At 43.7% G+C, this 15123-nt stretch overlaps 1 protein-coding gene across 1 annotated transcript in view; it reads left to right on the top strand.

Moving 5' to 3' along the window:
• The first annotated feature begins 211 nt into the window (after nucleotides 1–211).
• kmt2ca (lysine (K)-specific methyltransferase 2Ca) overlaps nucleotides 212–15123 on the top strand; it is a 133504-nt gene continuing 118592 nt past the window's right edge. Inside the window, 4 exon segments of the mRNA XM_028569034.1 lie at nucleotides 212–608; nucleotides 3144–3386; nucleotides 12410–12489; nucleotides 13539–13971. Coding sequence (XP_028424835.1) covers nucleotides 3145–3386; nucleotides 12410–12489; nucleotides 13539–13971 — 755 coding nt within the window. The 5' untranslated portion in view covers nucleotides 212–608; nucleotide 3144.

A 15123-nucleotide genomic window follows, 5' to 3' on the forward strand; every position in this document is an offset into this window, starting at 1 on the left:
AGAAATACTACTGTGCCGTTTAAAGTTGTGTGTATGAATGAGTTGGTCTTGTCTGACTGAGGCACGTGCAGCAGAGAGTCCGGCTCCGCGCGGCTCCAGTCCGGGACTTCAGGTCTGATGACAGACACCGCTTCACCGGAGCAGCCCTCCAACAGATCCCTCCGCGGGGTCAGACACACTTTTTACACAAACACAAACACATTCCCCCGGTCCGCCGCAAACACACCGACACACCGACACGTTTAAAACTCGGACTCCCGGTGCACGCGGCCCGTATACTGACGCTAAACCAAAAATCAAACGCGCGTGCTCCCGTATAAGTGAATGTTTTGTGGGACCTACTTCTTCTGCTGTCGCTGACAGGCGGTGCTTCGGTCGCTCCCAAACATGGCCTCCATGACGGAGCGACCGCTTCAACTTTAATTTTTCGCCAATTTTTCAGAGCAAAACCGTGTTTATTTGCTTCCCCGACCAACGGGAATGTTTCTGGGACTCGCGAAACAGATGTTATCTCCCGGAGAAGTTGGCTGTTGGCTTTTAAACTGATCGGTTTAAGCAACACACACAGAAAAAAAGCTGGAGAGGAAAAAGAGAATTGCATCAAATCAGTAAGGAGGCTTTTATTTCTCCATAACCTTCCTCTCGACACCTGTGCCGGCTTTCTTCTCACTTTGTTTTGCTTAAACTTAACGACAAGCGGTAACGTTGAAACGCAGGGTTGTGAATAAGCGCGCGGTGCAGCCGTTGGACGTTTATGGGTGCGCGCTAACGGTTAGCCTGCTAGCTAATGCTAATGCTAACAGAGAAGTGATCAGTCAACTGGGCGGTCCGAGCCGAGGAAGCTAACGGCTAACTGCTAACGGCTAACTGCTAACGGCTCTGTGTCTACAGTTCAGCTTTATTTATACATAAATTAAACAGTTAATGTGTCTGTGTGGCTGGTACACTGTCTGTACGCATGCGCCAGTTAAGGTTAACATTTAGTCTAAGTCGTCCGTGGCAGTTTAACACTATCTTATTTTCCAACTGATAACACACTAGTGTAATTATTTATCGATATTTTAAGTCTGTTGTGAAATGTTAAACTGTCTGATAGACACATGCACAGATAGAGGAAGTACGACCCTTATCATTTACTGCAGTAAAAGTACTAATACAATGTAATAATATTCACCATCACCAAACTCCACCAGACTCCATGTAAATAATCAGGACTTTTATCATCGTAAAACACACTTCATTCAAAGTGGACAGAAACTAAATCAAACTATCAAAAGCCGTCTTGGTTCATCTTTCCACTGTTCCAACAATCGCCACTCTGGTTTGGTTGAAATAAACCCTTAATTCACCCATTTACACGTGGAGATATGCTGGCTCTATACACGCTAAAAGTCCTGATTATTTACATGGAGTCTGGTGGGTTTGGTGATGGGGATTTCGGGGCTGTTTGATGTTAAACTAAAAGGATCTTACTCTTTAACTAAAAGGTGTATCTCTGTAGGGATCCATCCCATAATGTTGTCAGACACTTAGAATAATAATGTGAGTCTGTCAGCAGCAGCAACAGAACTTTTAGTGGACTCTAACTGACATTAGTCCTGTAGGGTTAGGCTACATCACAGCCCGGTTCTGGTTTAATACTGGACCAGTTTCACTTATTGTTGTTGACATCAGTCACTTAGACACAAACACATGGAGACATAGGGTCAAGGTTGAAAGGTTGAAACTGAAATTACCCTTTAATTCAACAAATCCTTTTAAAAAGTTGATTTGTCCCCGATCAGAGTCCTTTAATATTGATATTGTCCAGATACCGAGGCCGGCCTGATTCTTCTGCAGCAAGCAAACAGCTGCTTGATCCAAATACTGAAGTTCCTGATTCAGATCTGACGTTTATGAATGAAAGTTTCGTTGATTCTCCGCAGGGTGATGAAACGCTCCATCTGTGTGTCGTCTTGTTGTGTTCTTTACCCCCCCCACCCCCCACCCCCCACGTAGCACAAGTAGACTTTATATTTCACAGTTCCTGTTTTTGTCAGATGTCAGTGTTTTCCCCCGCTTTGTGGAAGACTTAGCTGCGTGTATTTTGGAGAGTGGGTTTAGGGGTCTTTTACGGTGGCCCTGAAGTGCAAACAAACCATGGAAGGAAATCCCACAACGGTGGCAGCCTTTCACCACAACATGTGGAAATATGCTTGCTCTATACACGCTAAAAGTCCTGATTATTTACATGGAGTCTGGTGGAGATATGCTGGCTCTATACACGCTAAAAGTCCTGATTATTTACTTGGAGTCTGGTGGAGATATGCTGGCTCTATACACGCTAAAAGTCCTGATTATTTACATGGAGTCTGGTGGAGATATGCTGGCTCTATACACACTAAAAGTCCTGATTATTTACATGGAGTCTGGTGGAAATATGCTGGCTCTATACACGCTAAAAGTCCTGATTATTTACATGGAGTCTGGTGGAAATATGCTGGCTCTATACACGCTAAAAGTCCTGATTATTTACATGGAGTCTGGTGGAAATATGCTGGCTCTATACACGCTAAAAGTCCTGATTATTTACATGGAGTCTGGTGGAGATATGCTGGCTCTATACACGCTAAAAGTCCTGATTTCTAAAATTCTTATTTCCCGTATCCCCCAGAGTTACATAAATCCATACAGACCCTTCTCATCCTCGCACCTACCGCTAACCTAGCTTAGCACAGATCCTGGAGGTATCCGGCTCCATCTAGCCTACTGCTCCCAATAAGTGACAAAATAACGGCAATAAATAACAAGATCACATGACACACAGCCATCTTCTAACCGTATACATACTGGGAACTATATTCTCAGAAGGCGAAGCACTGCTACTTCCGCTAGTTGGGTGGAGTGATTTGCTCGCAGCACCTGAGGAGCCCCGTGATGAGGAGCAGAGAGTACTAATGGAGCTCTTAGAATAATAATCTGAGCTCTTTAACAACATGACAGCCTCTCACCACAACGTGGCCGCCCAGGGCAGCATAGGAAAACACGGTCCAGGTTGAAAATAACGGTAGTTGCCCTTTAAGAACGAATGTTTGGTGTGCTTAAACAAAGATAGTTTGTTAGGAAGACTTCTAACTTTGTATATGTTTAATTCTTTTACCCAGAATGCCATCTGAGGCTCAGTCTCAGGAGCCCCGGGACAGAGGACCGGCGCCTCCTGTCACTCGGGCTGGACGCAGCGCTCAGCTGGCCAAAGCCGCCGCTACAAGCCCCGCCCCCGAGAGGCGGTCGCGTGGGCGACCTCGGAAAGATGGGAGCAGCGGCCGATCTGCGCCTCCCACCCCCACTCCTCCACCACCTCCTCCTCCTCCTCCACCTCCTCCTCCAACTCCCAAATCCAGGAAGAAGTAAGTAATGAAGCCACGCTGAGTGAAATAAATAGATATGTATCAGATGAATCATGCAGAGGGAGTTAAAAGTGAACAATAAAATAACAAGCGTGAGCTTCTCAGTACACGGTAGTAGGGCTGTGCTCGATTGAAGAACTTCTTAGTCGACTAACACTCATTCTATTGTATCGACTAATAGATTAGTTGATTTAATCGACAGGTCTGTAAATCTGAGTTCCTCCACTAAGAGTCATGTTAAAGCACCACTTTAATTCTCGTGTTTACCAGAGATGTGCTCGTACGTTTCTTGAAAATAAGTCATTCAGCATGAAAACAGCATCAGACATGACTAATGGACTAAAGAGATCTAAGTTGACTAAGACCAAAACCACCGATTAGTTAGGGCTGCACACAATTAATCGAATTTTAATCACGATCACGATTTTGGCTTCCCACGATCAAATTTGCGTGATCGAGCGATATTTAAAATGCGTCGTAGAACGCTCATTATCAAAGTTTTTGCACAGCCAATCTATCTGATCACGTGCCTCTGTGAGCCAATCAGAGTTGTTCCCTGCACCGCGCAGCTTAGTTTCTAGATGTCACAGAGGACAGAGGAGTAACGGGAGGAAAACTCCACAACAGGTAGCAGTCGGTCATCATAAGCCGGTCACGATGTTTACCAGTTTACCAGTAAACGCAACATTATGTCCCGTCTGTTTTGTTTTTCAGACAACAGCAGTGACCATAGTCCTAGTTTGTGTCTGTTAGCTCGTAGCTTTAGCAGCAGACTGTTGTACGTCCCGCTGCTGGAATACAGTCACACTACACCGTTTAGCTGTCAGCATTTTAGCCGTGTTAATCCAGTTACTACTGTGGCTAACAGTAAGCTAACGTTACCTGCTGTGTAACGTGTTATTAGTGTTTACTGTGGCTAACAGTAGGCTAACGCTACCTGCTGTGTAACGTGTTATTAGTGTTTACTGTGGCTAACGGTAGGCTAACGCTACCTGCTGTGTAACGTGTTATTAGTGTTTACTGTGGCTAACGGTAGGCTAACGCTACCTGCTGTGTAACCTGTTATTAGTGTTTACTGTGGCTAACAGTAAGCTAACGTTACCTGCTGTGTAACTTGTTATTAGTGTTTACTGTGGCTAACAGTAGGCTAACGCTAACTGCTGTGTAACGTGTTATTAGTGTTTACTGTGGCTAACAGTAGGCTAACGTTACCTGCTGTGTAACCTGTTATTAGTGTTTACTGTGGCTAACAGTAGGCTAACGCTACCTGCTGTGTAACGTGTTATTAGTGTTTACTGTGGCTAACTGTAGGCTAACGTTACCTGCTGTGTAACCTGTTATTAGTGTTTACTGTGGCTAACAGTAGGCTAACGCTACCTGCTGTGTAACCTGTTATTAGTGTTTACTGTGGCTAACAGTTATCTAACCTTACCTGCTGTGTAACTTGTTATTAGTGTTTACTGTGGCTAACGGTAGGCTAACGCTACCTGCTGTGTAACCTGTTATTAGTGTTTACTGTGGCTAACGGTAAGCTAACGCTACCTGCTGTGTAACGTGTTATTAGTGTTTACTGTGGCTAACGGTAAGCTAACGCTACCTGCTGTGTAACGTGTTATTAGTGTTTACTAGCGTGACATGCAGCGATGTTTATGTTGGCTCTAACGTGGGTATCGGAGCATCGGAGTGCAACGCAGACATGTAAGTAGCAGTGTAATAAGCCACCGAAATCCACATTGCTATTTCGTCAGGTAGATACCTTACGGCAAACGTGCATGTATGGAAAGTGGTCGGACATCAGCTGAAATGGCATACTGCTTCAGTATCATTCAATAAAGGAGGAATGTAGCACAATATGGATGTAAAAGCAGTTATAATTAGCCTATGTGAAATTTGTTTTGGTTAAAATCAACAAATAATCGTGATCTCAATATTGATCAAAATAATCGTGATTATCATTTTGGCCATTATCGTGCAGCCCTAAAATTAGTCGACTAATCCACTAAGAGGGAGCAGCCCTACACGGTAGCTTTATCGGTTGTCAGTACTGCCGGTAAAGTGTATGTCATTACCCCCTGAAAAAAACATTGGCTTACACATTACAACATATGTTGCAGCACGGTGTTTTCATTTCAGCTCAATCACTACGTTTACATGCACATAATAATCAGTTTTTTGCCCTTATTCCGATTTAAACACTGTTTTCTGGCTGTTTTCTTCGCTGTCTTCTCGCTTTTTGCTCGCAGGTTTCTCTATAGAGCTTCAGTATAGATATTTTGGCAACGCTGTCGTAAAAACCTCGTCGGCGGCTCTCCCCCCTCCGCCCATCTTCTCCCTCTGGTCATGTGCATTTGTTTTCAAAGAAGCCGGCACTGTCCACTGAGGTAGACAGCTAGTAACTGACAGCGATCACAATAAAAACCTTCCGGACAATAGCAAACATCCTGAGATAACAATAACACGAACTACAAAGATTAAACTGAGTTTATCCCAAAGATACTTAGATTTAACAGCAACAGCGACAGGTCAGCATCGGATTAGCAGGCTTCAGTTTGTCTCAGTTTGTCTCCCATGTTTCCTCGTGTCTGACTCCTCTCTCGGTCAGTCTGCCGTTTCCTCTCCCTCTCTTCCTCCAACAATGCTCTCCTAGCTTTCTGCTTCTTTTTTTGCCGGCTCAGCCATGACCATAGCAATGTTTCCTTTAGGATTTTATTTTAGCAACAACAACAGCTACAACACCCCCCGCGCCCCGCCACCAAATCTTTTACATATGAAAGGGAACTGACACTCTGCTGCAACACAAACAAATACATTTATTCACCTCGATCTCACACACAATGAGGCATATTTTCAGTTGTGATTGAACTGTATTTTTTGAGGAACTATAGGGCACATAACATCTACAACAGGTCTACACTTAGAGCGGGCGTTTTTGGTGGAGCTGTTCGTTAAATAGTCGACTCGGAAGAAAGCCAACGTTTTGACAATAAACTCCATCAACACAACGGTATGTGGAGTTAAACTGAACGGGCCCAGTCACCTCTGCATAGTTCTACAGCCAACATTATGTGCATTATGTCGACAGGATAATTTAAAAGGCAACCGCGACTACATTTTTTGTACAGCCCTATTTCTGATACCGTGATGGGCCGCCACTACAACATCAACCCAGAGGAAACACTGTGATAGTGTGAAAAACTCCATCTCTACCTTGTTCTTACGGCTAGCCGTAGGGCTGGGCAATATATCGATATTATATCGATATCGTGATATGAGACTAGATATCGTCTTAGATTTTGGATATCGTAATATCGTAAATGGCTGAAGTGTCTTTTCCTGGTTTTAAAGGCTGCAATTACAGTAAAATTATCATTTTCTGTGTTACCAGACTGTTCTAGCTTTTATATTATTTTTACCTTTACCCACTTAGTCATTATATCAACATTACAGATTATTTATTATTTATCTAAAATCTCATAGTTAAGATATTTTGTTAAAGCACCAATTGTCAACCCTATAATATCGACATCGAGGTATTAGGACGAGAATATCGTGATATCTGATTTTCTCCATATCGCCCAGCCTTAGCTAGCCGGTTCCTGTATGTTTGCAGTGCCGTGAAGCCATTTGTTACGTCGCGAGACCTGATATCACGCCATACTTCCTGATGCTGAGGCCCAAAGTTGCGAGGGTGGTTTTTTCGGCTCACAGGCGCTAGGGGGAAGCGAGACGGCCACCATTCAACCCGAAAAAAGTCATATAACTATTCCAATGACTCCAAAGCTGTTCAGTAAAGGTTAATTAAGCTAAAATGATGATGATATTCTGACTAAGCTGTTTACACGGCTAATTAAAGATTCCTCTGTTATTCCCGTTTACATGCAGCAGTGTAAAATAATTTTTCCAGCGATGAAGGACTTGTTGGAGTGTGATCACAGTGTCCATCTTTCATTCCTTCAACCAGCTTCTTCAAAAAGTCTCCTCATATCCAAAAAACCTGTTGATATCCAATTCATCAAGATGTTTAAAATCTGTTTCTCCTTCTTATCGGGTCTGCAGTCGGGATGTAACGGTATGAAAATATAACCTCACGGTTATAGTGACCAAAATGATCATAACGATGATATTATCGCAGTATTTTCAAAAATATGTTCAGAAAGCACCGATGGGCTTACACAAGCTGAAATAGTTTCACAAAGTGTAACAGTGTTTATTATTATATTACAAAAATATAGGCAAAACCTTATCACAAGTGCAACCTTTAATGTCAAAGGAACAAGGCTTCAGGAGATTTGACGTATTGCCGCCTTTAGCAGCAACTTTTTTTCCTGCACATTCTGCAGACAGGAGAACGATCTTCAATCAACTGTCCTTTGGCATTCTTATAATACCCTAAATATGCCCGTGCTTCAGACTCAGTCCTCTTAGAGAGCCGATACATGTCCTGAGTGCTGTCCTCTCCTCCTGCCATGAATCCATCTTCAAGAAACGCACGTTGTCGGCTACGCGGCAACCTCAGGAGGCTGGGATGAAGCTGGGAAGGATTAAACACATGGCTTCCACACCGTGGTAATCCACCGTGATAATAATGATATTTTAAATGAAAACGGTAGCTGTAATCGTCAACATCTTTATCGTGGCTTACCGCTACACCGGTAATCGTTACATCACTAGTCTACAGCCCTGCAAACTGTCTGCTGGTTGGTTTGTGTAGCGTAGCCGTACGTACACACCGCCGCAGACTGGAGCTTCTAAAGTTACAGGAAGTCTTTCCTTTTCAAAGGAAGCTTCTCTCAGCTGCAAGGAGCGGCAAATCTGTCGGCGTCGCCTTTTTTTTGCGTTTTGAGTGACCAGAGCGTCAATCCGAAAGTTGAATTTAGGTCAACTTTATGGTAATGAGCTATGACGCGGTGCAATAACAATAGTTCGGAGAAAATGGAGGAAAAGCTCCTGCTGGCCGTTGCTGGTTTCCCTACCATTGATGATATGAGCTTGTTTGCGTATAGGGACCAGTTAACGTTACCTGCCGTCACCTCGTCTCTAACCAGTCCTCACGGTGAAGTCCTGCACGGATCAACAGCTGGCTAAGCTGAGCTAACTGCTAACAGACACACCGCTGTGACCAACAACCAATACAAATTCTGTCATTACACAGTACAGGCCAAAAGTTTGGACACACCTTCTCATTCAATGTGTTTCCTTTTTATTTTCATGACTATTTACATTGTAGATTCTCACTGAAGGCATCACAACTATGAATGAACACATATGGAATTATGTACTTAACAAAAAAGTGTGAAATAACTGAAAACATGTCTTATATTTTAGATTCTTCAAAGTAGTCACCCTTTGCTTTTTTTGATAACTCTGCAAACCCTTGGTGTTCTCTCAATGAGCTTCATGAGGTAGTCACCTGAAATGGTTTTACCTTCACAGGTGTGCTTTTGTCAGGGTTCATTAGTGGAATTATTTCCCTTATTAATAAAAAAAAAAGCAAAGGGTGGCTACTTTGAAGAATCTAAAATATAAGACATGTTTTCAGTTATTTCACACTTTTTGTTAAGTACATAATTCCATATGTGTTCATTCATAGTTTTGATGCCTTCAGTGAGAATCTACAATGTAAATAGTCATGAAAATAAAAAGGAAACACATTGAAGGAGAAGGTGTGTCCAAACGTTTGGCCTGTACTGTATATGTAATTTATAAAAGGTTTCTAGTGTCAGTGTACTGGCCATGCAGTGGCTGCTTGTGCTGTTTCTTCAATCGTGTGTGGAAAGCGGTGTGTATGTACAGTAAGCATGGCAACGTACTGAGCTAAAGGCCCTAAACTTCAGTCAAAAGTCTGAGCACGGAGCAGGTAGGGGTGGAGCGGGCAGTCTGACAGGAGACAACTGGGCACAATCCCGTGAAAACTATCGTGTTCGTCACACGCCCACCTCAAGAGTTGAATTGTCTTGAACTTTTCCCTACACGAGCGACACGCAGCGCAAATCCGTGAACAACAGACGGATTCTTGTGTTTGTGAGTTCACTAAAATATAAAACATTTCATTTTTGTCTCAAATGGTGTGAAATGGTGAACCGTGCAAAAGCCCGGTCTCAGGAGACAACACGGACACTAGGGGCACAGGCTGTGCACCAAAACACAACAAACCACATTTCAGCCAATCACAGCCAAGATGGCTGGGGGTTAGTGACAGTTAGTCAGTTAGTCATGACAGTTAGGGAAACATGGGGAGGGTGCGAGCTCGCTCTGTTTTGTTTGGTGTTTATTTGGAACGTCAACCGAACCTCACGTCAAGTGAGGTCATGCAGGAACTCATAGAGCACCTTTAACAGATGTCAGGACTTGGACCTCACGATACGATATCATCACGATAGTTATGTCACGATACAATATTATTGCAATTTTTTTAAACATATTGCAATATTCTGCAATAAATTGCAATGTATTACCTTTTTTCCAACTTCAAATTTTTCCCAATTTCAAATTATGTCCCCAAAGGAAGATGTTGTCAACATCTGTTTTATCAAAAAAATCAAGACACATTTCTCTGTTTGTTCATCTCACTTCAATTATATTGCTGCAAAATGTGATTGTCAAGCAGACAGACTGACCAACACATGATGATAATAACAGATCCATACTTGGTGTCTGTGTATCAATACAGTATTGCCACAAAAAATATCGCGATACTATGTTGTATAGATTTTTTTTCGGTACTTTTTACGGCACTGACCGGATATATCGGGTAACGTACGTAATTACCCGATACAGTAGTGCACAGAATCTCCATGGTGGGTGGTGATGGCCCAGTGGATATGACACGTGCCTTTGGTGTGGGAGATCTGGGTTCGATTCCCACTGCGATACATCAACCAGTGTGTCCCTGAGCAAGCCACTTAACCCCTAGTTGCTCCAGAGGCGTGAAGCCTCTGACATATGTAGCAATTGTAAGTCGATTTGGATAAAAGCGTCTGCTAAAATGACATTTAATGTAATGGTTACCGCTCATTGATCGCCTGTCTGTTCAAACGAGGAGCGCAGATCCACGAGACTACGGTGGTGATGGCGCAGTGGATATAACTAGGGCTGTCCTCCACTAAAGAACTCCTTAGTCAACTAACACTTATAGGATTTTGCCGACTAATCGATTAGTTGATTTAATTGACAGAGCTGTGCTCTTTGAGAGGTGGTTAAGACTAGAAAAGCACAATATAAATGTAGTTAATTAACCATCTGTAAAACTGAGTTTCTCCACAATTAATCCTGCAAAAGCACCACTTTAAATCTCGTGTTTACCATAAATGTGCTCAGAGGTTTCTTGGAAATAAGTAATTAAGCATGAATAAGCATAAAAAATGACTAATGGACTAAAGAAATCTTAGTCGACTGAGACCAAAACTACCGATTAGTCGACTAATCGACTAAGAGGTGGCAGCCCTAGATGTAACACATAACTTTGGTGTGGGAGATCTGGGTTCGATTCCCACTGCGATACACACTAGGCACTTAACCCCTAGTTGCTCCAGACATATGACATATAACATATGTAGCAATTGTAAGTCGCTTTGGATAAAAGCGTCAGCTAAATGACATGTAATATAATGTAATGTAATGTAACTACGCAGGCCAAGAGTTTCTCTCGGTGTGAGGAGCTCTTTTTTAGCAGCGTTTTGAGACCATAAAACAACTAGCTTGAGCTTCTCAAGAGACGGTGGCTTTATCTGTTGTCAGTACTGCCGGTAAAGTGAACGGTATACCCCCGAAAAAACACCGGCTTACACATTACAACATACGCTGCAGCACAGTGTTTTCATTTCAGCTCAATAACTAAGTTCACGTGCACATAATAGTCAGTTTTTTGCCCTTTTTTTAGCAGCATTTTGAGACAAAAACGAGCCTCCGTCCACACAAGTTTTATCTCCAGTAACGTAACTAATGTGTGTCCACATCAACACGTCTGACATCACGTGTCACATGACCGTTGACACACACTGGGCATGTCTGTGCCGGTGTAAACAGGAAGCAGATTGTCTGACGTTACTCTGCGGTTGAAAATCATGGATGTGGAAGATAAAAAAAAAAAAACAGAGAGAGGTTTGTGTCGCATGTCTGTGAAATAAATGAGTATTAGAGCGGCAACTAATATTATTTTCACAGTGGATTATTATGATATATTGTATATTATTATTTTGGGAATCCCTGATTGACATTTTCCACCATTTTCTGACTGTTTAGAAACCAAATGACAAATCCATCGAGAAAGTAATCCACACATATTACGAAGAAGATCATCAGTAGTCTCAGCGCTAACGTTTAGAAATCGATTCGTTAGACTGTATGACAATGTAACACTCCGAGGGAGTCATCTGAAGACACACACTGATCTGCAGGAGGTCTGTGTGTATGTGTGTGTGTCTGTCGGTGTGTGTGTCTGTGAGCTTGTGTGCGTGCGTGTGTGGTGTGAGATGTGCGAGAGAGAGGAAGTGGTTAAGTTGCATGCTGGGTAATGATCAGTGAGGAGGAGGTGGTGTGTTTGCCGGACTGAATCTGCTCCAGGTTTTACCTCCTGCCACACACACACACACACACACACACACACACACACACACACACACACACACACACACACACACACACACACACACACACACACACACACACACAAACACTCTCTCTTACCTAAACTGCTGGGTAAAGTTCAGGTGAGAGTTGTAAATGGGTGGAGATGATAATAATAATAATTTGCCGCGTTCGTAAGAGACATTTGTTTATACACATGACATCACCAACAAACTGCTGCCCTGTGGATCTGATGACATCATGATGTTGTCATCAGATTGAAACAACGTGTTGATGCAATCAGCTGTACATACATTTAATGCCACAGTCCCACTTGTAAAACAACTTTAGAAGTCACACTGTTGATCTGACTGTGTGTGTGTGTGTGTGTGTGTGTGTGTGTGTGTGTGTGTGTGTGTGTGTGTGTGTGTGTGTGTGTGTGTGTGTGTGTGTGTGTGGGGGCGGAGTCGAGGCCGAGCCCAGGTAGAGGATGAAGAGAGCACGGACGCCGCGGAGAAGAAAACCCTCCAGAAATCAGGTGTGTTTCCACCCGAGGCTCGGTTTGTTTACACTGGCTCGTGTGTGTGTGTACGTCTCTCTTTAGCATTTTCAGTCCCGGTTTACTTCTTCAAAGTAGCCACCCTTTGCTTTTTTATTAATAAGAGAAATAATTCCACTAATGAACCCTGACAAAGCACACCTGTGAAGGTAAAACCATTTCAGGTGACTACCTCATGAAGCTCATTGAGAGAACACCAAGGGTTTGCAGAGTTATCAAAAAAAGCAAAGGGTGGCTACTTTGAGGAATCTAAAATATAAGACATGTTTTCAGTTATTTCACACTTTTTTGTTAAGTACATAATTCCATATGTGTTCATTCATAGTTTTGATGCCTTCAGTGAGAATCTACAATGTTAATAGTCATGAAAATAAAAAGGAAACACATTGAATGAGAAGGTGTGTCCTAACTTTTGGCCTGTCCTGTACGTGTGTGTCTATACGTGTTCCTCTTCCTTTAAAGGGAGCCAGTCTTAATCGATAAGAACATGGAATAAGTTAGTTTTTTGCTTTAGCCTTTTCAGTCGCTGTTTACTCTGTGATATGTTTGTAATATTTTTAACAGAGTTGACGGAGAAGACAACAGGACAGTTTATTGTCTGTCTGTCTGTCTGTCTGTCTGTCTGACTGAGTGTGTGTTTGTTTCTCTGTCTGTCTGTCTGTGTTAGTTTGTGTCTGTCTGTCTGTCTGTCTGTCTGTCTATCTGTGTGTGTGTGTAGCCTTCCCTGTTTCCTGGTTGAGTTTACTCTGTGATATGTTTATAATATAACAGAGGTGACGGAGAAGACAACAGGACAGTTTAGTGTGTGTGTCTGTCTGTCTGTCTGAGTTTGTTTGTCTGTCTGTCTGTGTTAGTTTGTGTGTGTGTGTGTGTGTGTGTGTGTGTGTGTGTGTGTGTGTGTGTGTGTGTGTGTGTGTGTGTGTGTGTGTGTGTGTGTGTGTGTGTGTGTGTGTGTGTGTGTGTGGCCTTCCCATTCCCTGTTTACTGGTTGAGTTTACTCTGTGATCTGTTTGTAATATTTTTAACAGAGGTGACGGAGAAGACACCAGGACGCCGTCGCTCCTCCTCCAGGAGAAAATCCAACACCAACCCTGACCCCATCCAGGACCCTGACCCCCCTCCCCCTGACCCCCCCGCGGTCCCAGAGTCCGGCTCAGACCCAGAACCGGCTCCCAGTGCCGAGGACGCGGACAGAACCGAGCCTGAAGCCTCCAGTCCTGCGTCCCGGGACCTGAGCCCGGCCCACAGCCCCACCCCCACCCCCACACAGGTGGACTGCAGTCCCAGCGCGGTCCCTGTGGAGACAGGAGGGGGCGTGGTCCTGAGCCCCTGCCCCAGTCCTCCGGTGTCCCCCTGCCTGCGCCTGGAGGACGAGGAGGCCCTGTCCCCGCTGTGCCAGCTGTCTCTGTCCGAGGACTCTGGGTGCTCTCCGACCCCCAGCCTGGGACACACCACCAAACGGTGAGACAGCGGGTTTTTATAGGGCTGGGATGATGTGGAATATCTATACCTCTGTAATGCCAAAAGTAGGGTCGGACATCGTTTGGATTTTAACGATTCCAATTCCAATTCCGATTCTTCCTTTCGATTCCGGTTCTTATCTTATAAACAGGATCATTATGATTATTGTGATTTCATGCCGGTCAACCCTACAATTAACTAGGTCTGTCCTCGTCTAAAGAAGTCCTTAGTCAACTAACACTTATAGGATTTTGCCGACTAATGGATTAGTTGATTTAATTGACAGAGCTGTGAGCTTTGAGAGGTGGTTAAGACTAGAAAAGCACAATATAAATGTAGTTAATTAACCATCTGTAAAACTGAGTTTCTCCACAATTAATCCTGCAAAAGCACCACTTTAAATCTTGTGTTTACCAGAAATGTGCTCAGACGTTTCTTGGAAATGAGTAATTAAGCATGAATAAGCATAAAAAATGACTAATGGACTAAAGAAATATTAGTCGACTAAGACCAAAACTACCGATTAGTCGACTAATCGACTAAGAGGTGGCAGCCCTACAATTAACTGACAACATAAGTTACACGAGTTACAGTTCTCAAGGAAGCACACTAAGGCATGGATACCCGAACCGAGCCCAACGGGCCGGGCCGGGTTCGGACAGATATTTAGAAATGATGGTCGGGCTCGGTCACATCAGCGCGATGAGGCATTTGTTGTAAAATGGTGCCGCGGCTCCTTTTTTAAGGTGTGTGTGTGAGTGTGTGAGTGTGTGAGTGTGTGAGTGTGTGAGTGGGTGAGTGGGTGAGTGGGTGAGTGGGTGAGTGTGTGAGTGGGTGAGTGGGCAAAGCGGGCAGAAGAGAGAAAGAGGAAGCAGACGTGTTGTAGATGCAACCAGAGCAGAGTTGGTGAATAAGTTTAGTACCCAGTGTGTGAGGTGTCAGACTGAAAGCCAAGTTCAGTCATTGTCTCACCAGAAACAGGATATTAACCCAGACGTTACTCATGTTCTACCGCGGGCCCTGGAGGGAACCAGTCTCTCCTGGTTCTCTGACCACGGTGGAGACGAAGCCATCAGGAGAGGTTAACGCACTGAACATTTGAACAGCTGATTAGCGTGCGCTTGTTGCCCCGTGTGAGCTGATGAGCTCATC

The sequence above is a fragment of the Perca flavescens genome, chromosome 22 (genome assembly GCF_004354835.1).
Source record: "Perca flavescens isolate YP-PL-M2 chromosome 22, PFLA_1.0, whole genome shotgun sequence".
Taxonomy (NCBI): Eukaryota; Metazoa; Chordata; class Actinopteri; order Perciformes; family Percidae; genus Perca; species Perca flavescens.